This window comes from Vigna umbellata, chromosome 5, assembly GCF_029865625.1.
Source record: "Vigna umbellata cultivar VRB3 chromosome 5, Vumbellata_1.0, whole genome shotgun sequence".
NCBI classification, from domain to species: Eukaryota; Viridiplantae; Streptophyta; class Magnoliopsida; order Fabales; family Fabaceae; genus Vigna; species Vigna umbellata.
The window spans coordinates 46,014,785-46,036,872 of record NC_142169.1 but is presented as its reverse complement, the minus strand read 5'-3'; the positions used below and the strand labels follow the sequence as shown (position 1 = coordinate 46,036,872).

The 22,088-nt window shown below is 39.5% G+C and overlaps 1 protein-coding gene across 2 annotated transcripts in view; it reads left to right on the top strand.

Moving 5' to 3' along the window:
• The window catches only part of LOC124822312 (nudix hydrolase 3), a 42,429-nt gene extending 22,201 nt beyond the window's left edge, over window positions 1-20,228 (top strand). For both annotated transcript variants that reach the window (XM_088115258.1, XM_088115259.1), the window contains 7 exons: window positions 214-320; window positions 449-617; window positions 14,278-14,361; window positions 14,925-15,019; window positions 15,104-15,194; window positions 15,291-15,437; window positions 19,920-20,228. In XM_088115258.1, the coding sequence (XP_087971384.1) occupies window positions 214-320; window positions 449-617; window positions 14,278-14,361; window positions 14,925-15,019; window positions 15,104-15,194; window positions 15,291-15,437; window positions 19,920-19,973 (747 nt within the window). In that variant the 3' untranslated portion in view covers window positions 19,974-20,228. The remainder of the gene's footprint in view (window positions 1-213; window positions 321-448; window positions 618-14,277; window positions 14,362-14,924; window positions 15,020-15,103; window positions 15,195-15,290; window positions 15,438-19,919) is intronic.
• Window positions 20,229-22,088: the final 1,860 nt, after the last annotated feature.

Sequence of the window (22,088 nt, the reverse complement as noted above, 5' to 3'; positions counted from 1 at the left end):
TGCTTCTGAGTTTTCAGTTCTGGCAGTAACTGTGGAGTTCTTGTTGAATTTCAATGGGTTAACAATACAGTCGATAATATCTGGTTTAAGCAGTTATTATGCTGGACGATGTTTTCCATATCTTTTCTGATAATATTCCAAAGCCATTTTTCTCCATTTTAATTGGATATTTGTGCTTAAAACCGGAAATTTTAAACTTATGAATTATTTCAGGATGTGAAGGGACCGCAAACTCTTGCATTCAATCTACCAAATGATGATAGTATTGTAAAAGACCGGGGAACATCAATGGTCATGCTTAAGAATGTTTCAGAGGCAAAGTAATATTTCCGGCCATGAAATTTATAGTTTGTTGAAGTTACCATTTACAATTATGAATTGCATGTTTTCGTTACATCTTTTTCTAAATGGATTATTTATCTTGGGAGAACCTGTCAATTCTTAACAGGTTCAAGCATATTCTTCTTCCTATAGCTGCTGCCTGTGTTGCAGAGGAGCAACAAGAACATGTAGATTTTGAATCATTCTTTACCCACACAATTTGCCACGAATGCTGCCATGGAATTGGACCGCATACCATAACACTTCCAAATGGCCAAAAGTCTACTGTCAGATTGGTTAGTTGCAATACCTCACTTGATCAATTTCTTTGATTGCTAAAATTTCTGTATTAAACTGACTAGCAGATTGGCCAGACTATGGTGTTCGTCCAAGGCACTAAATTGATTGTCATATTAGTATTATTACATTTACTTAATAAAATTTGCCTTGGACATGATGCTATAAGTATATATATTAAGCTTGCTGTTTTAAGAGTAAACTTAGTAATGCTGGATCATTAGGCAAGTATGAGAAAATGCAAGGTAGCTTAGGGATGAAATGTTGTATATGTGAGAGAGCGGATAGTACTACAATTGTCACTCCATACAATTATTAAAATATCGTAAATAATTGAATAGGACTAATAATATCTTGCATGGTGATAAAAACCCTTCACGAAGGTAGCAAGAAAAGGTAGATTAGTTGTGAGGGGGGAAGAAGGAACAAAAGAAAAGCTAGATTAGTTGAGGGGGGAAGAAGGAACAAAAGACAATAGAGATTTTATTGGACAAATGCCATTTAAGATAAGGGGGGTAATCGTTTAATGAGATATGTGGTAGTTAACATAGCTTCTCCCTAGTAATTTTTTGGAACAAACATTTGAAAAAGAAGAGCTCTAGTTACTTCAAAAAGATGACGATTCTTTCTTTCTGCAACTGTTTTGTTGAGGGGTGTTTACACATGTTAATTCATGAACAATACCATTATGAGACAAAATTGAAAAATTTATGATTTACATATTCAGTACCATTATTAGACCTGATTCTTTTGATATTTTCTCCAAATTGATTTTGGACAAGATGGAAAGAATTAATAGAAATTTGGAAAACTTCTGATTTATTTTTAGAAAGGTATATCTACGTGACACCGGTACAATATTCAATAAAGGTAACAAATCATTTGACACCGAAAATAGATTCTACTATAGGTACCCAAAGTGAATTATATCAAATGGAGAAGTACTTTTTTATTACTAATAGGATAAGATGCACAATGGTGTTTTGACAATTGGCAAATATCACAATTAAAAGACTTAACAGACTCTTTGGTAAACAAATGAGGAAATAAGGACTGGATAAGATTGAATGAAGGATGCTCAAGCCTTTTATAATGTAATCATATTTGAGAATTTGCCCACGTCTTAGATGTAACTTGTTGACTCATAATTTTTGGTTTGCTTTGGTCATTAGACTCCAAGTGATACAATCCACTTTGTTCCTTAAAATCGTCTTCTCCGTGGCAAGATCTTGAAAAACATAATAAGTTGAGAAAAATGTTACTGAACAATTGTTAGGATACAGGGTGATAGGGCATTATGGGTAATGGGTTTAGGATAGAAGGCAGAGGAGTAAAGAAGAACAGGGAAGTTTGTTAGGCTGTTAGAGGGAGAGAGAGTATAAATATACCTTTTGGGTAATTCTGGAAGGGGGGAATCATTTTTACTATTTGTAAACAGGTCTTGGACCTTGTTAAGGGGGATTAGGCCTCCGCTAGGGTTAAGAGGAGGATTAGGCCTCCATTAACGCTACCTGTGTACCTTCTTTCAATATCAGTACAGAAACCCATTCCTTTTACAGTGTTAATTCTTGTTTGTGTGTGTGATTGGGTTGTCTTAGTTAGGTCTCCAACTCAGGAACCTAACAACAATTTAAATCTTTGTGAGTTTTTTCACAGAGACAAGACTGTTGGCTAATTGTGGAACATGTAAAACATCCTTTAATACAATAGATGAGTCCAAAATTATATTCCCAGGGTTGCATATAGGTATACCCTGACCATTCGCAACTGTAATAAGTTGTTCTCTATTTGTTTTACCGTATGAGTTGAAGGACACACGAAGAGGAGTCATATGATCAATTGCTCCTGAATCAAGAATCCATATACCTTGAGACACATGGCCAATAGTATTGAGACAATTCTTACCTTTCATGGACATAGTACATGGTTCAAAGGGCTTACTCATTAATTCAACCATTGCTTTCATGCGCTCGAGTTCCTCCTTGTAAGCTTTCATATCAAGAGTCATAAATGATAGGATATTGGACAACGACGATGGTAGGTACTGTTGCAGCGGAAACGGAGCTCCTAAGCTCGGGAGCTCTGATACCAACTTGAAAAAGAGAGTGACTTTATTATTTTCAATCATATGAATTACATTCTCTTTACCTCTATTTGTAGCAATCTAATCTTCTAAAAAAATAAATAAGGAAACAATATAGTAAAAAATAATCTAAAAGATCCTACAAATGTTTTCTTTAATTAGGAAGATTCTGTAGATATTTTCTCTAATTAAGAAGATTCTATAGATATTTTCTCTAATTACAACAAATGTCACACACCATCTAGATATTTTGAGAGGTTTAAGTCCATGCCTCAACTTTCTAATTCTGAAAAATCTCCTATAGTATCCCATCAAACCCCTTTCATAGTTAGTAATTGGTTTGCACTCTACGACCCTTTTTTCTATGTTTGTCTGCAATCTCCTAGGTTGATAAACGCTTGACAACTCTGAAGGGATTGTTAGGATATTTATCCTATTTTATCATCATTATAGTGTGTCAAGGGTTATGAAATGAGGTTTTTCTCGAAAGGAAATAGATGAGAACAAAGAGGTATTACCAGAAATGTGATCAGAAGCACCTGAGTCAATTACTCATGAATTTTGACATTCCATAGATTGAGAAACGCAGGCTGTTGATGTATTGGGAGATTGAGATGGTTGTGCCAAGCTGTTAGACTTTAACCTTAAATACTCTTGATATTCTTCCTCAGAAAACATAGAAGTGGAGGTTTCAGTTTTCGAAGTGGAAGTTTCAGTCTTCGAAATATTGGCGGTTTTGGAAGGGAAACCATGTAAGGAGTAGCAATTCTCTTGAGTATGACCCATTCTTTTACAATATGTGCATTGAGTACGTCCCCGACCTCCTCGTCCTCCTCCTCTAGTGCCACGTCCTCCTCTTCCTCGTGTGGCAACCATGACAGATGGTTCCACTAGTTCATGCGCTTCTTGAGTTTGAGATACGGGGACACGCAGAAGGCGAGTGGTCAATGTTTCCATAGAGGGGACCTCATGACTAGTTAGAATTTGATCTCTGAGATGATCAAAATCGGGATGTAGGGCACGAAGGACCAACACCATGTAAAATTTGTCTAGTTTCTTTTTGATATCCTCTAATGGATCTACTTCCAAAAACATCCTAAGTTCTTCGACAGCAGATTGGGCTTCAGCCATGAAGGACACCATATCATGGTCTGCCATTTTAAGAGATGCAAGCTTGTTCGTAGTGTCATAGAGACGTTGAATATCGTTGGCATAAATGCTTTGGGCTTTCTTCCAAAAGGAGTGACAAGTTTTGAAAGCCCTCAAAGATACAAAAAGTTTGGGTTCCACTGATTGCCATAACAAGGCACACAACTGGAAATCTGCTTGTTTCCACTGATCAGCTTTTTCAGTAGGCACATGGCTTCCATCTCGCTCAAGGTGGTCATAATGCCCTTGGCCAAGGAACCACATTTCAACGGCAGCAGACCATGATAGATAATTTTTTCCATTTAGCTTCTCGGAGGTAATTGATGGACTTCCAGAGAAGGAAAGAGTACTGCCAGACGCCATTTTTGAAGAAGACAATAGTACTAGCAAGGAACAAGAAAACCCTAAGGGTTTAGACGAAGGAAACTGTGACAGTGATGGACGACGGTGGCCGGCAACGGTGGGCGGCGGCCGGCGGCCGGCGACGGACGACGGTGGCCGGACGGTGGCTGGCGACGGAAGACGGTGGCCGACGGTTGACGGTTGACGGTGGCCGGCGGCAGGCAGCGGCGGGCAGTGGCGGGCGACGAAGAACTGTGGCGCCGGACAGATATATATTACGAGACAGAAACCAGAGCGGGATCGACCCGCTCTGATACCAACTTAAGATTGAAAAGAAATAATTCTTGAGGGCTTAATTGATCCCTCTCACAATCTTCTATTTATTAGAATAAATTGATACACAAGTACATGATAAATAGGGTAACCCTAGACACAATATAATCATGATAAATAGGGTAATCCTAGACACAATATAATCATGATAAATAGGGTAACCCTTGACACACTATAATGATGATAAAATAGGATAAATATCCTAACACTCCCCCTCAAGTTGGAGCATACAAATTGTATGTACCAAGCTTGGAACAAATAAACTCAATCCGAGGACCCCTTAATGATTTGGTCAATACATCTGCGAGTTGATCATTTGACCCAATAAACTCAGTACATATTTCTTTGGTCAACAACTTTTCACGAACAAAATGACAATCAATTTCTATATGTTTAGTCCTCTCGTGAAACACTGGATTTGATGCAATGTGGAGAGCAGCTTGATTGTCGCAATACATCTTCATAGTATGGATGTCACAAAATTTAACCTCTTGAAGGAATTGTTTCACCCATATAAGTTCACATGTTAATGATGCCATTGCCCTATACTCGGCTTCCGCGGTTGATCGGGCTACTACATTCTGTTTCTTACTTTTCCATGAAATAATGTTTCCTCCCAGAAAAACACAATATCCTGTTGTAGACCGTCTATCAATAGGTGATCCTGCCCAATCTGCATCACAATACCCAGAGACATGAATGCTTCCTTTATCTTCATATAACAATCCTTGCCCGGGAGCCTTCTTTACATATCTTAGAATGCGAATGAGAGCATTCCAATGGTTAACACATGGAGCCTGCATGAACTGACTAACCACTCCAACTGCAAAGGATAGATCTGGCCTTGTAATAGTGAGATAAATCAGTTTGCCAACTAGCCTCCTATACCTCTCTGGATCGGAGAATAATTCACCTTCTTCTGTCCTTAATTTCTGGTTTGGGTCCATGGGACTGTCTACCGGTCTACAATCAATCATGCCTGTTTCTTGTAATATATCAAGAGCATACTTCCTTTGGGATATTACAACTCCATCTTTTGATTGCGCTACTTCAATGCCTAAGAAGTATTTGAGACTTCCAAGATCCTTGGTTTGAAAATGTCTACACAAGTACTCTTTTAGTTGAGATATTCCAACAGCATCATTTCCTGTAATGACAATATCATCAACATATACTATTAAGTAAACACATTTCCCGAGAGAAGAATGACAATAAAAAACTGAATGGTCTGCTTCACTACGTTTTAGCCCAAATTTTTGAACAATGGAGCTAAACTTTCCAAACCAAGCACGTGGGGATTGCTTGAGGCCATATAGAGATCGATGCAATTTGCATACCATACCAGACTCCCCCTGAGCAACAAACCCAGGAGGTTGCTCCATATAAACTTCTTCCTCAAGATCACCATGTAGGAAGGCATTCTTGATATCCAATTGATGAAGTGGCCAGTGACGAATTGCTGCCATGGCAAAGAAGAGACGAATAGTAGTCATCTTGGCTACAGGAGAGAAAGTGTCACAATAATCAAGACCATAAACCTGAGTGTAACCTTTTGCAACAAGTCGAGCTTTGAGCCGATCAATTTCACCATCAGGGCCAACTTTAACTGCATACACCCATCGACAACCAATCGCCTTTTTTCCTGGGGGAAGGGGCACCAACTCCCAAGTATTACTGTGGTCAAGAGCCTGCATTTCTGCAATCATAGCTTGTCGCCATTCAGGATGATCAAGTGCTTCTTTCACATTCTTGGGTATAACAACAGAGGACACTGAGGATAAAAGAGAAAAATAGGAGGGCGACAATCGATGATAGCTTAGAAAATTATAAATGGGATGAGGGTTCCGAGTGGAACGAGTACCTTTTCTGAGGGCAATAGGCCATGCTAAATCATTTGCACCAGGAGGCGTGGGAGGAGGTGACGAGGGAGAAGAATCTGATGTAAGAGATTCACCATTGTCTTGGGGAGGTGGACTATCCATTGGGGCCCTGTGTGGGATGATCTCAGTATGTGAAGAAACAGGTGTAGAAGGATTGTGATCAAGACTTGGAATGACAGAGACAGTGGAGCTATTTGACTCAGCCATTGGAATAGGAAGGACCTGCTGGAGGATAGAAACATCCTGAACAGATGGAGAGAAGTAAGGAGTCTGTTCAAAGAATGTGACACTTAAGATTGAAAAGAAATAATTCTTGAGGGCTTAATTGATCCCTCTCACAATCTTCTATTTATAAGAATAAATTGATACACAAATACATGATAAATAGGGTAACCCTAGACACAATATAATCATGATAAATAGGGTAATCCTAGACACAATATAATCATGATAAATAGGGTAACCCTTGACACACTATAATGATGATAAAATAGGATAAATATCCTAACACTCCCCCTCAAGCTGGAGCATACAAATTGTATGTACCAAGCTTGGAACAAATAAACTCAATCCGAGGACCCCTTAATGACTTAGTCAATACATCTGCGAGTTGATCGTTTGACCCAATAAACTCAGTACATATTTCTTTGGTCAACAACTTTTCACGAACAAAATGACAATCAATTTCTATATGTTTAGTCCTCTCGTGAAACACTGGATTTGATGCAATGTGGAGAGCAGCTTGATTGTCGCAATACATCTTCATAGTATGGATGTCACAAAATTTAAGCTCTTGAAGGAATTGTTTCACCCATATAAGTTCACATGTTAATGATGCCATTGCCCTATACTCGGCTTCCGCGGTTGATCGAGCTACTACATTCTGTTTCTTACTTTTCCATGAAATAATGTTTCCTCCCAGAAAAACACAATATCCTGTTGTAGACCGTCTATCAATAGGTGAACCTGCCCAATCTGCATCACAATACCCAGAGACATGAATGCTTCCTTTATCTTCATATAACAATCCTTGCCCGGGAGCCTTCTTTACATACCTTAGAATGCGAATGAGAGCATTCCAATGGTCAACACATGGAGCCTGCATGAACTGACTAACCACTCCAACTGCAAAGGATAGATCTGGCCTTGTAATAGTGAGATAAATCAGTTTGCCAACCAGCCTCCTATACCTCTCTGGATTGGAGAATAATTCACCTTCTTCTGTCCTTAATTTCTGGTTTGGGTCCATGGGACTGTCTACCGGTCTACAATCAATCATGCCTGTTTCTTGTAATATATCAAGACCATGGGAACTCAAGATGGCAGAAAAAGGAGGATGAGAAATACTCTTTTGCATTATCAGTTCTTAATATTTTGATTACTTGACCAAATTGATTCTTGATTTCATTCAAAAAGGATGTAAAGATAACTAACAATTCAGAACGATTTTTCATAAGATAAACCCAAGTACATCTTGAATATTCATCAATAAAGGTAACAAAATATCTAAAACCAAAGGAGGAGATACGACTAGGTCCCCATATATCAGAATGGATGATGGAAAAACTAGAATTACATATTGATTGAGACCTTTTAGGAAAGGAAGATCTAACATGTTTTCCTAATTGACATGACTCACATTCTAAAGTTTGGAGACCACTAAGTTCAGGACACATCTTTTTTAATTTGGACAAATGAGGATGGCCAAGTCGATCATGTAGCACTTTAGGATTAGGAGCAGCAACACAAGACACCCTTGGACGAGATCCAAAATGGTATAATCCGCCAGCTTCATATCCTTCTCCAATCTGTCTCCCCGAACCACGCTCCTGTATAACAAAAGATTTATGATCAAAGGTTATTGAACAATTTAACATTTTAGTCAACTGGCTTAAGGAAATTAAATTAAAAGGACAATTAGGGACAAAAAGGACTGAGTTGAGATTGAGGGAGGGAGACAAAGAAACATGACCGACTCCTTTGGAAGAAGTTTTAGATCCATTTGCAAGGGTTATGAAATGAGGTTTTTCTCGAAAGGAAATAGATGAGAACAAAGAGGTATTACCAGAAATGTGATCAGAAGCACCTGAGTCAATTACCCATGAATTTTGACATTCCATAGATTGAGAAACGCAGGCTGTTGATGTATTGGGAGATTGAGATGGTTGTGCCAAGCTGTTAGACTTTAACCTTAAATACTCTTGATATTCATCCTCAGAAAACATAGAAGTGGAGGTTTCAGTTTTCGAAGTGGAAGTTTCAGTCTTCGAAATATTGGCGGTTTTGGAAGGGAAACCATGTAAGGAGTAGCAATTCTCTTGAGTATGACCCATCCTTTTACAATATGTGCATTGAGTACGTCCCCGACCTCCTCGTCCTCCTCCTCTAGTGCCACGTCCTCCTCTTCCTCGTGTGGCAACCATGACAGATGGTTCCACTAGTTCATGCGCTTCTTGAGTTTGAGATACCGGGACACGCAGAAGGCGAGTGGTCAATGTTTCCATAGAGGGAACCTCATGACTAGTTAGAAGTTGATCTCTGAGATGATCAAAATCGGGATGTAGGGCACGAAGGATCAACACCATGTAAAATTTGTCTAGTTTCTTCTTGATATCCTCTAATGGATCTACTTCCAAAAACATCCTAAGTTCTTCGATAGCAGATTGGGCTTCAGCCATGAAGGACACCATATCATGGTCTGCCATTTTAAGAGATGCAAGCTTGTTCGTAGTGTCATAGAGACGTTGAATATCGTTGGCATAAATGCTTTGGGCTTTCTTCCAAAAGGAGTGACAAGTTTTGAAAGCCCTCAAAGATACAAGAAGTTTGGGTTCCACTGATTGCCATAACAGGGTACACAACTGGAAATCTGCTTGTTTCCACTGATCAGCTTTTTCAGTAGGCACATGGCTTCCATCTCGCTCAAGGTGGTCATAATGCCCTTGGCCAAGGAACCACATTTCAACAGCAGCAGACCATGATAGATAATTTTTTCCATTTAGCTTCTCGGAGGTAATTGATGGACTTCCAGAGAAGGAAAGAGTACTGCCAGACGCCATCTCTGAAGAAGACAAATAGTACTAGCGAGGAACAAGAAAACCCTAAGGGTTTAGACGAAGGAAACTGTGACAGTGATGGACGACGGTGGCCGGCAACGGCGGGCGGTGAACGGCGGCCGGCGACGGACGACGGTGGCCGGCGGCGGCGACGGTGACCGGCGGTTGACGGTGGCCGGACGGTGGCCGGCGGCGGCGACGGTGGCCGGCGGTTGACGGTGGCCGGCGGCGGGCAGCGGCGGGCAGCGGCGGGCAGCGGCGGGCGACGAAGAACTATGGCGCCGGACAGATATATATTACGAGACAGAAACCAGAGCGGGATCGACCCGCTCTGATACCAACTTAAGATTGAAAAGAAATAATTCTTGAGGGCTTAATTGATCCCTCTCACAATCTTCTATTTATAAGAATAAATTGATACACAAATACATGATAAATAGGGTAACCCTAGACACAATATAATCATGATAAAATAGGATAAATATCCTAACAGTGACATTGGCAGACATGTAATACTTCTTAGTTTCAGGAGAGTAACACCGATATCCTTTTTGAAGTCGAGAATAGCCTAAGAAGACACATTTGAGAGCGCGAGCGGAGAGTTTGTCTAGACCTGGAGACATGTCATGAACAAAACATACACAGCCAAACACTCAGGGAGATGTATGAAAGAGAGGATCATTAGGAAACAAAATGGAGAAAGGGACTTTATTATCAAGAGAGGAGGAGGGCATCCTATTAATAAGATAACATGCAGTTAAAATGGCATCCCCCAGTGATGGACAGGAATATGGGCACCAAGCAAAAGGGTACGAGCAGTTTCAACCAAGTGTCTATTTTTTCGTTCTGCTATACCATTTTGCTGTGGTGTATGAGGACAAGTAGACTGACGTAAGATACCATGGGAACTCAAGATGGCAGAAAAGGAGGATGAGAAATACTCTTTTGCATTATCACTTCTTAATATTTTTATTACTTCACCAAATTGATTCTTGATTTCATTCAAAAAGGATGTAAAGATAGCTAACAATTCAGAACGATTTTTCATAAGATAAACCCAAGTACATCTTGAATATTCATCAATAAAGGTAACAAAATATCTAAAACCAAAGGAGGAGATACGACTAGGTCCCCATATATCAGAATGGATGATGGAAAAACGAGAATTACATATTGATTGAGACCTTTTAGGAAAGGAAGATCTAACATGTTTTCCTAATTGACATGACTCACATTCTAAGGTTTGGAGACCACTAAGTTCAGGACACATCTTTTTTAATTTGGACAAATGAGGATGGCCAAGTCGATCATGTAGCACTTTAGGATTAGGAGCAGCAACACACGACACCCTTGGACGAGATCCAAAATGGTATAATCCGCCAGCTTCATATCCTTCTCCAATCTGTCTCCCCGAACCACGCTCCTGTATAACAAAAGATTTATGATCAAAGGTTATTGAACAATTTAACATTTTAGTCAACTGGCTTAAGGAAATTAAATTAAAAGGACAATTAGGAACAAAAAGGACAATTAGGAACAAAAAGGACTGAGTTGAGATTGAGGGAGGGAGACAAAGAAACATGACCGACTCCTTTGGAAGAAGTTTTAGATCCATTTGCAAGGGTTATCCCCTTTTACACATTTGAGAGCCCTATATATCTAATTAATTACATAAATGATTATGAGAATGAACAAAAACAACACACCAAAAGATTGACAAGATAGACTTGATTTTTGGGAAGAAGAGGGAACACAAAACAATATAGACTTAACAGGATTTATTGGGTCTAAGATACAAGTGGATTATCTATTAATGGAGTATACGGCAATTAACAGAATTTGTCACCCATAGGATTGGGAACAAACATATATAAAAGAAGAGCTCTATTAGCTTTTAAAAGATGATGTGGCAGTTAACACAATTTTTAGAGGACTTCTTTCTAGCATTTAATGGCTTGTGGACCTCTTTCTTATTATCATGGTTGAGCTTGTGTTGAAGATTCCTCCATTAAGCATGAAAACCTGTTGAGTTTCTTCTCCCCTTACAATTAAAAAACTTCTAGTAGTGATGGCAATTTTTCTCTCCTTAAGTTTGTACCCTAATTGGGTTATACTCATGGTTCAACCTATGTAGGAATTTGAAGATTCTTCCTCTTTCCATGTCTTCAATTTACACATTTTCACATTTTGGTATTGTTCTAGTTTGATCCACAACCCATTCAAAAATTTCATAATATTTTGATAAGGAGAGAGATCCCTCTGTTGTATTGAAGACTCTGGTCTCAATGTCATAACAGAAAAAAATTTCTTTGATGGGCAAGAATAGTTTAAAGCATCCCTATATTTCTTTAGTGGAGGAAAAGACCATAAAGTTTCTACCTATCTGGAGAACCATGGAATGCCTGCAAGTCATAATCAATGAGTCTTCACTATCCCAACTACCTAAAGTAGATTCAACTAATCCTAATTCCTCCACCATCGATGTGATCTAATCATGACAGTCCCTTGAGATCCTCTGAATGTACTACGTCCATTGCAAATAATTTGGTCATCAAATTCGTAAATACTCACTACATTGAAGATCATTAGGACCGAGAGGAATGTATTTCACCTTTGATATTAAAAAAAAACATAAAAATATGCCAGATCTTTTAGAAAAGAGAACCTGTTTGGTAAGAGAATTGAAAATCTCATATGTACTCAAAGCTGAGACAAATTCAAAAAGACACTGCCCTTCAGAACAAACTCGAGGTTTTTCAGAGACTCTCCCTCAGCCCACAATAAGTGGGGGGTGTTTTCGGAACTAAGTGCATGAATTACACACATTGGTATTGGTGACGACATGTGGGGGCTCCTTAAATGATGCAATTGATTGCATGAGGTGCACTTCTTTGACTTTCACCACCGTTAACTATAATGACAAGATGGATAGTGGTGGTGTGTGGTTGTTTATTTGTTGTGCAACAAGAAAAATAGAGCTCCTGGTTAGGTCCTCTAATAGTAATACCAACTTGTAAAATGCAGGGGAACAAGGAATTGATTTTACTGATAAAAATCATGCAAATTACATTCTCATCAAAATGGGATTGCGAAAAGTAGGAATCATCCTCTCCGTGAAGTTGTGAGAGTCCTCCAGTTGTATGTTTCTAATATCTATTAAGGAGAAGCAGTCTACATATCTCATCAATAGGTTATCCTCTGCCGTTTGGAAAGTTTTTTTCCTTTATTTTCCAATTAAACACATTTTTTCCGTCTTTCCTTCTTCACACATAGTGTTAACTCTGCCATGTCATGTCTTTGGGTATGTTACTTATAGGTACTTAGACTTAATTATTTCCTCAAAGAACTCCAAGAAAGCTTTTTTTTATTTGCACAGACCAGACAGTTTGGTCTGCACCTGAAAGTAAAAACAAGCACACACAACACCAGGTCTTTTGAGAGGACCTGTCTCTCCCTTCCCTTTGTCTAAAACAACACTAAAACTGAAGAGAAACAAGCCTGTACAAACTATATATAATAGTCTGTTTACAACAGTTTAACCCCCAGACAGTTACAACTGTCTATCCCCCTTATTTCTTCGTACATAAACCTTCAATCTAAACCTTTGTCTATTCTCGTAGTTCACACCCATGGCTGTGTAGATTGTATAGATGCCAAATTATAGTAAATACAAAAGATTATAGGAACTTTATTCCTTTATACATGATATATAAATTAGTTTGAATAAATTTGTTTCTAAGAAGATATCCCTATAATTATAAATATCCTAATTAAATAAGGAAGTTAATTATTAAATGTACAGGAATAAATCCTAAGAGATCTTCTAAGGTTCTCTAAAATATTCTATGATATTATAAGATATTTCTAACATTTTTAACACTACCAGCCTAGTTGAAGATCAATAAGCTTTCAGCTTGTTGCATCAATTTCCAAACAAATAAATTGAAATATAAAAAATGAGCTTGTGCAACGGCCAATAAAATCACTTTTGCTGCTTTGTTTCAATCTTTATTGCAGCATGACACTATTGTTTCTTCAACTCCCCACCTCTGCAATTGCGACACATTTGACATGCATTAACAGATGAATGAAGATTAGAGATAACCATGAAATCAACACCCAAAATGAAACCAAACTAAACTTGCGAAACCGTCACTGGACTTGTGAGTTTAGATTAGTTTGAACGAGTTTACTATAGTTTACACAAGCTAAATCAATAGAGTTAACCTGTTTCATGGATGGAAGAATGTGAGACTCAAGATATTGCAGTCCTAATTATGAGGGATTATTGGAAATCAGCCTTAATTGCAGTCAGCCCTAGCTGCCTTATTTATGAACTCTTTGAGGGCATGCTTAGTTGTAGGCTCAAAGGTGTTGATGTAGTCTTACATTAAATAGAGATATAATTTAAAGAAAAATTTAAATCATCGGTTGTCTTCACCATGCAAAATGATTATGTGAGGTTGAATTAGATCGTAATTCCAAATTCTAAGAAGTCTCTTCCTGGTTCAGCATTAGAGCTCGTATCAAGTAACCTATTTCATCTTGAAGTAGCCTTAAACAGTCTTTTTGGGATTGGTTTGGCAAATTTAACAGTTATCACCAGTTTAGTAGTATGGTATGACACGGTGAAGTTGACTACTCTGTCTTTTATTAGATGGTATATGTTTCAAATCTTTTGTATTCAGTAATCATTGGATTCTATCAATCACGTAATGAGAATCATCTTTAGCTTAGAAGAATATTATTCTGTGCATATCTTATTGAACCTATCTATTTGTCTATGATTACTGCAATATCTTTCCTTTTGATGCAGGAATTACAAGAATTTTACTCCGCTGTGGAAGAAGCAAAGGCTGATATAGTTGGCCTTTGGGCATTGAGGTTTTTAATCTCCCAGGTTAATTATTATACTCTTTTATTTTCTCACAGGATTAAAAAGGGAAATATGTTGAGGGAAAATAAATACATTATCAGGAGTCGTCCTAACTATGAGAAAACCTGTAAAAGGAACAGGAACAAGAAGGGAAACCATGAGCTTGGCTATGCACTCTATATCTCTGAATTTTTATGAAACAAACCCCCTGAAAAATCCATTTTGGACAATAAGTCTTACATTGTATTCTTAAGCTACATGACTATTCAAACTTATAGAACACAAATGTGTAAAACTTCTCTTTCTTCCAGCAAACTTCCATGTTCGGGCTTGGTAGGACAACGGAATTTTCTTCAAGTGACAATTTACACAACTGTTGAACAACTGTACAATTAATATATTTACTTAATATCAGACATTATCTATGCTTTACACCTTTTGTAGAAATATTAATTATGCTTTATATGTCTGTCTTCATCACTTGGTAGCTAAGTTGTTTCACTGTTTTTGTGTGTTTGGCTTCTTAGGTTTTGTAGACATCTTAGAGCAGATGATAATGTCATTGATTTTCTCTATGATTTTGCCAGGATTTGCTTTCTGAAAGTTTATTGAAGTCCATGTATGTTTCTTTTCTTGCTGGATGCATCCGCTCAGTACGTTTTGGTTTAGAGGAAGCTCATGGGTGCGCTGATAACTTTACATCCTAGTTTCATCTTGATTTATTGTTGTGATGTAATTTAACATCTAATCTACTGCATATTTGCAGAAAGGGACAAGCATTGCAGTTCAATTGGTTATATGAGAAAGGAGCCTTTGTATGGAAAACTGAAGGCACAATTTCTGTTGATTTTACCAAGGTATTATGGCTTAAAATTAGTGTTCTATCTTGGTCCCCCCATCCCGAGTTTGTTTCCCAGAGATGAGTGATATTAATTAAGTTTTTCTTCCTCAAGATTGAAGGAGCGGTTGAAAGCTTGAGCAGGGAGATACTCACCCTACAAGCCAAAGGGGATAAAGAGGCGGCTGGTTTACTTCTCCAGAAATACTCCGTGTTGTCTGAACCACTGAAAGTTGCTCTCAAAAAGTTGGAGACTATTCAGGTATAAATCAACCACAGTACTGTGTTAGTTGCACTGTTTTGAAAACCAGAGCAGACAGCCTGTTTTGCACTGTTTTTATTCAATTTATCATTTGAAGCAGTACATCAGTCTCTAAATGTAGAGAACTCTAATCCTTCCTGGACTTGTCTTCAAATATGGAAGGATTTTGTTTACGACTTGTAAATGTGTCGCCTTTGGGTCATTGTTACGTACCTGAGTACGGAACCTAACTAGAACAACTTCTCACACACTCACAACACATAAAAGAACAATGAACGAATGATAGTGGATGAATGAATCTCTTTTATTGATGGTAATATCTGAATAAAAATAAGTAAAAAAAGATAACTGGGAGCATAACCTCCCTCACAGTACTCTAGCTGCCTATATACAAAACTCAACAATCAAAAGCTTGCCCTCAACCCTAACGTCTAAGCTTTATTTATATTAAATATTTCCCTAGAATATAGTTCTATTTACTATAATTAACTTATACTGAATATTTCCCTAGGATATTGCTCTAATTAGTATAATTAACTTGTACTGAATATTTTCTTAGGATATAGCCTTAATTACTATAATTAACTTGTACTAAATATTTCCCTAGGATATAGCTCTATTTACTATAATTATTACTAAATATTTCCCGCCTATCCTAACTGGGGTCCTAACTGTTGTCCCAGTTAGGATAGTCACTCTTCAACTGATCGACTCAGGATCTTTGCTGCTTCCCATCGCTCCGCTCGAGCTCTCACCACCTTCGGCCGTTCAACTTGACTCCTCACCGTCTTCCACCGTTCGGCCTGGCCTCTCCCGCTTTCCGCTGATCGGCTTGGTCTTCTGCGTTCTCCCGTTCGGCCTTCTCCTTCTCTCCAATACCTTTTTCTCTCATATACCTTCCACCACCTGATGATCAACCTTGTCCTCAAGGTTGAAATCTAGATATTGCTCTTTGATAGTTATTGCATCCTCCCACGTTGCTCCATCCAGTCCCCCCCTTGCCATTCTATTAACACTTGTTGCACCTCGTCCTTCCCTTGTTGGACCTGTCTCCTATCCAAAATTCTGATAGGCCTAAAAGACGGCCCCTCCCCTTGCAAGTCTGTTGGCAATTCCTTCTCCACACTTCTTTTTCCTACTGCCTTCTTCAACTGGGATACATGGAACATTGGATGTATCCGTGCGGTATCTAGCAATTGGAGCCTAAAGGCCACCGCTCCGACCTTCTGTGTGACTTGGGAAGGTCCAAAATACCGAGCGGCTAGCTTAGGATGTAGTTTGGTCGACATAGAAGTCTGCCTGTGCGATCTGATCTTTAAGTACACCCAATATCCAACCTCTACATCTACTGATCTCCTTGTTTTGTTGGCCTATTGCACCATCAGTTCTTGAGCACGTGCCAAGTGAAACTTTAGTTGTTTCAGCACTTCGTCCCTTGTTTGCAGCTCCTGACCAACGGCTTCCACTAAGGTTTCCCCTGGTACGAACCTGTGCAGAGAAGGAGGAGATCTCCCATACACTGTTTCAAACGGAACACCCTACCGCTTCTTGGTAGCTAGTATTGTACCAATACTCAGCCCATGGTAGCACTGAACTCCACCCCTTTGGTTGTTCTGAGCAAAAACATCTTAGATAACCCTCCAACACCCTGATAAACACCTTAGTCTGCCGTCTGATAGGATGATAAGCAGTGCTCATCTGTAGTTGGGTACCCTACATTTTAAATAGCTCCTTACAGAAGATACTTAAAAACACTGGATCTCTATCATTAACAATAGACATTGGTACCCCGTGCAACCTGACAATCTCCTTAACAAATACCTCAGCTATGGTACTCTCACGGTCCACCACCACCAATACAACATCATACCCTTGGGATTTGGGCAACTTCACTATAAAATCCATGCTTACTTCCTCCCAAATAGTGTTGGGTATGGGCAAAGGTTGCAGCAACCCCTGTGGAGAAGATGACAGGTACTTATGCTATTGGCACACCAGGCAGCTTGCAACAAAATCAATCACTGCTTTCTTCATTCCTATCCAATAAAGTGATTTAGTTATCATGCGATACTTCTGATATTCCCCTGAATGTTCTCCTGTTTGAGTCATGTGGAACTCAGCTATTAGTTTAGGTACCCAGGCTGATTGAGTCGAGATCACAAGTCTTCCCTTATAGTGTAGTCTGCCATGCTCCATGGTAAAAGATGGGTGTGAGTTGGGGTCCCTTTTAAGGTCTTCCATCACCTTTTTCAATGCTTCATCCGCCTCAACCTCCTTCAGAATCTCTCCAAAGTCTTGCCAATAAGGCCTGGACACAAGCCTCAATTCCTTCTCATCCTCCGTACATTCCTCCTTTTTTCGAGATAGAGCATCTGCAACCCTGTTGGTAACCCCTGACTTATACATAATTTCAAAATCATACCCTAGGAGCTTTGCGATCCAAATGTGCTGATTTTGGATGGTGATGTGCTGCTCCAATAGGTATCGGAGGCTCCTTTGGTCAGTGTGAACTACAAATCTTTGACCCAATAGATAAGGTCTCCAGTGCTGTATAGCCATTACCAAAGCCATTAGTTCTTTCTCGTATATCGATTTGTTCAACGATCCCTCCGATAAAGCCTTGTTGAAGAAAGCCCTTTTCCTTGTGTGAGAACGACTCCTACTCCTCCTCTCGATGCATCACACTTAATATGGAAAGGTTGGTTAAAGTCAAGTAGAATCAATTCTAGTGCAGTAGTAACGGCCTCCTTCAATCTAGTCATGGCTACATCAGCTTGTTTGGTCCATGTAAACTGCCCCTTCTTAAGCAATTCGGTCAATGGCTTGGCGATCTTCCCATAATCCTTCACGAAACGCCTATAGTACCCCGTTAGTCCCAGAAACCCCCTTAAAGCCTTCAACGTCTTGGGATTTTCCCAATCCATCACAGTCCTCACTTTATCTTGATCCATCTCCACCCCCTTTTCCGAGATCAAATGTCCTAGATATCTTATTTGGATCCTACCAAACTCACATTTCTTCCTATTAGCCACCCAACTGATCTCCTCCAGCTTCCTCAACATTAACCCGACATGCTTCAAATGCTCCTCTCAAGATCGGCTATACACCAATATGTCATCAATGAATACTAACACGAATTTCCGCAAGTAGAGTTGCATCATACTGTTCATAGCACTCTGGAAGGTTGTTGGTGCGTTAGTAAGACCGAACGACATCACCATGAACTCATAATGGCCTTGGTGAGTCCTAAAGGCCTTTTCTCAATATCCCCTTCCCTCATTTGAATCTGGTGGTATCCTGCCTTCAAATCCACTTTAGAGAAATACCTATCACCGGGATGGGAAACTTGTCAGGTACAGTGCTCGGTTCAAAGCTCTATAGTCCACACAAAACCTCCAACTGTCATCCTTCTTCTTAACTAATATAACTGGACTTGAGTATGGACTGGTGCTCAGTCGGATGATCCCTGTCTTAAGCATCTTCGTCACCTGCTTCTCGATTTTTCCTTTCATCACATGGGGGTATCTATATGGTCTCACATTTATTGGGTCCGCTCCCTCCTTGAGAGGTATCCGGTGTACCATGACTCTGTCGGGAGGTAATCCTATGATCTCGTTGAATACCCTTGAGTACTGATCTAAAATCTGATCCATTGCCTGATTCTGCTCCTCTGTCAATCCCTGACCGAACTGCTCTCCTTCCTCGCTCTTCCCTGTACACCCTAGCTCCCACACTAACATCCAAGCTTCCATTTTTGTCATTTTGAACAAGGCTCGTGGTTCAACCAATCTTCGAGCTAAAGTAGGGTTCCCCTTTATGGTCACCTTCCTCCCTTCTTGACCGAACACCATGGTCAATTCCCTTCAATTCAGGGTTACTTCACCCAGCTTGGCTAGCCATTCTGCCCCCAGAATTACATCAACTCCGCCCAATTCCTGAGGGGGAGGTTAAGCTCTCACAATTCACATACTCTGTATTCTTTTGCTATCAATACAAGAATATTTCATTCTTTCTTCTTGGTGTGGGTGTGTTGAGTGCCCTTTAGTATAATTGAGAAAGGTTCTTAGAAAGGAACCTAACAGTTTCCCTCATCCCAAGAGAAACATTTGAGCATCTCACTTCATGACCCGGCTGTAGTATGCCAAAAGCTGCTTCTTATAAGTTTTCATCCACTTACAGCTTGTCTGTACTTTATGCATTTTATATGTGAATAACGAAGATTTGCATTTTAGAGCTTAAATATGGCTGGCTATTGTTTGACAATAAGAATATCATGGCCTAGTCTATCTCGACTAGAAGTATATAGGAAAAAGAAAAACTGTGAGGACCTGGAAATTAAATTACAAACACTAAGCTAAATCTTCTTGATCGTATTATTAAAATCTTATAATGATTTTTATTAGACTCTTAATTCTGCTGGTATAGTCTGTTTGTGCATACAGAAACTAATTCCGGATATATTGTATCGTGTATGTACCCTAGGTACCTGTTGATGTAACTCCGACCTTTCCAATTGCCAGCAAAATATTACAATGAAGGAAAGAGAAGCAATGTGCAAATTTTCGATGCTGTACCATCTTTTTGTAAGCCTGTCTTTGAGCTAGTTGTTACTGTGTAATGATGGAATACTTGTTTCTTTTGGATGTTGCTGTTTACCGTTCATTGATTCAAATAAAAGCAATCGGTCTCTTAGACGTTGTCTTAATTACAATGTTGTTATTACGCTAATGATGAATGACCGAACTTACATTGAATCGTTGAATTCCTAAGTTCTTATCCTTCTTGCTGAAAGGTTGCATCGTAAATCTTAGATAGGGTTTATCATATATTTTTATTTGGTAATAGAGCAACATCTCACATATGTCACCCAAAAAATAAATTAAGGCAAACAGTATACAATGTTACTCAAAAGGAGCAGACTCAGAGGTGGGGAAAGGAAATGAAGGAGAGGTGAAAGCACACTATTGAGTGCTTTAAATCTCCCCAGAGCAACACGATGATAGCATTTCCAAATCAGTGCGTCTTCCAGATTTCCTAAACTTAGGTGTGATTTCCATATTGTCCTGGAATACATTTTTGAATTTGGGATACATTCCGGATTGACCAATGCAAAAATCATAATTGAGTTATGGATTGAGCAATGCGAAATGTATTCTTAGATTCGGTGCTGCATTCTGGATTAGTCAGGGCAGCATCTTCTTCATTTCGTATGTGGGTACCCCTCTTCCATCTCATATTAGACCACGACAGTTACTAGGTCTCTAGGCGTTCCTCCATCCCTTGCAAGCCACGCCATCATCACTGGGATTTTCTTCGATGCCACTGCATCCAAAGGCTGCCTATTCCATCTTCTTCATTAAGCACAAGGAGATGACGGCGAGAGCTACAAGATGCGTGAGGTGGAAGGGCGTTGATCATGTTGTAATGGATATGGCCCTCGAAGACGATTCAGTCAAAAGGGTTTTCTGAAGGTTACCTTAATGTTGATTGAGCAATTGGTGAGCATATCTTTGCAGCCCCAAGTATCATGGTCGTGTGTTTGATGAAGATTTGGATTTCTCTTTCATGGATGTTGCGTTGGGTATATCTCATAGCAGCCATGCAAGGTCATGGACCTCGGTCAAACGCTTCACGTGACTCCATAGAATTGCACCAGATTCTTATGCCCTACTAAAGCCCGCAACTTCTTCTCCTCACAAATAATAGTTGGTGTAAATGTCAATGATTGGGATGGTGGCCAAATGCACCAAGATCTCGAACCCAATTGCACGTGGTTGTTGTCGATCTCGTGATGATGGCATTGTTGTTGTGTAGTTGGTGTAGATGTTGATTTTGTTAGAGATTAGCTCATGACCATGCCACAGTTATGGTAGAGGGATGACACGAAATGTTGTGTAGGATGTTATGCGAGGTTCTAACCGTGTGGTCTTCCTGTGAACGAGAGGTGCCATGATGCGCAATACCTTCCTGGTCGCCGTGACGATCTTGACAACTTTGGTGGCTTGCTGGGTCAACTCCAATGGAGTGTAGAGTCAACATAGGATTGGCAACCAATGTCGTGCCACAGCTTGGAGTTCATGTGTGGTGTTTTTTGCAATTATACTTCTCAACTTTAGTTGTTGTCGCGTAGTTAGAAGAGAGATGTTACGGTTTTTGTCGTGGAGGTGGGGATGAGTGTGGTGTTGTAAGAAAGTTTAAGCTCAAGGGAGGCAGGTGTGGAGGAGGGGCAATAGCACTAGTTACATATTCCATCTAGCACGACTAAAAGTAAACCATGGATTAACAACGAAGTGGGAAAACACATCCAATGGGCTGATCGTAGAGATAAAAATTCCTGTGCATGTTGCGTGGATGTTAGTAGTGCAACAACAACCATGCATGGGAGAGTGCAGCCGCACGACGCGAGGAACCAACAACAAAAGGTTCTCACCACCAGGATGCATATACTGGATTCTCTGGTTCGAAACACAATAATATTTACTCGATTAAGTAATATGGAATATAGATCCGGATTTGGGGGTACATATCATATTGTCCAATTCGGAACTTACGTGTAATTTTTGGACTAGTCAAATTCGAAATGTATTCTCGGATTTGCGAAGACATTCCGGATTGTTTAATTCAAAACTTAGGTGTGATTTTCGAATTGAG